The 515-nt window shown below is 61.7% G+C and overlaps 1 protein-coding gene across 1 annotated transcript in view; it reads left to right on the top strand.

The window, feature by feature from the left end:
- Window positions 1–139: 139 nt before the first annotated feature.
- Window positions 140–515, top strand: part of LOC104496374 (zinc finger protein 239-like) — a gene marked incomplete at its 3' end in the record, with an annotated part of 2,938 nt that continues 2,562 nt past the window's right edge. Inside the window, exons 1-2 of the mRNA XM_010139480.1 lie at window positions 140–315; window positions 387–512. Coding sequence (XP_010137782.1) covers window positions 140–315; window positions 387–512 — 302 coding nt within the window. The remainder of the gene's footprint in view (window positions 316–386; window positions 513–515) is intronic.

The raw sequence follows: 515 nt of genomic DNA on the forward strand, positions 1-515 counted from the left end.
GGGAAAGCACGGGGGGCGGGAGGGGCCCCCGAGCCGCGAGGAGGAACCCGGGGGATCATCTGTTACCGAAGCGGACGGTCACAGTCACAGCGAGCAAGAAAGACGGAATCAGGAGGGAGCTGAGGGGAGGAGTGAGAAAATGAGGGAAGAAGGGGATGAAGATGAAGGCGAAAGGAATGTGAAGGGTGAGGAGGAGGTAGCTGGCGACGCGGGGTGTTCAGAAGTGGACGAGGGCAGAGATAACGAGGAGGTCTGCTCTGGGGAGGAAGATGAGGATGAGCAGGACTCTGACAAGAAGGGAGCTAAAGAGCCTGAGTGGGAGGAAGGGTTTAAAATGAAGCAGGTCGCCCCCCGTGGAGGCAGCAAGCAGTGCGCCTATGTGATAGGGTGTGCAAGTACGCGGAGCACTGCCGCGAGGCCCACCAGTGCTCGCCCGGCAAAGCCTACCGGTGCGACGTCTGCGGCAAGGCCTTCGCCAGCCTCACCAGCTGGAAGGCGCACAGGGCCTGCGTGCA

The sequence above is a fragment of the Buceros rhinoceros genome, unplaced genomic scaffold, assembly GCF_000710305.1.
Source record: "Buceros rhinoceros silvestris isolate BGI_N320 unplaced genomic scaffold, ASM71030v1 scaffold31407, whole genome shotgun sequence".
NCBI lineage: Eukaryota > Metazoa > Chordata > Aves > Bucerotiformes > Bucerotidae > Buceros > Buceros rhinoceros.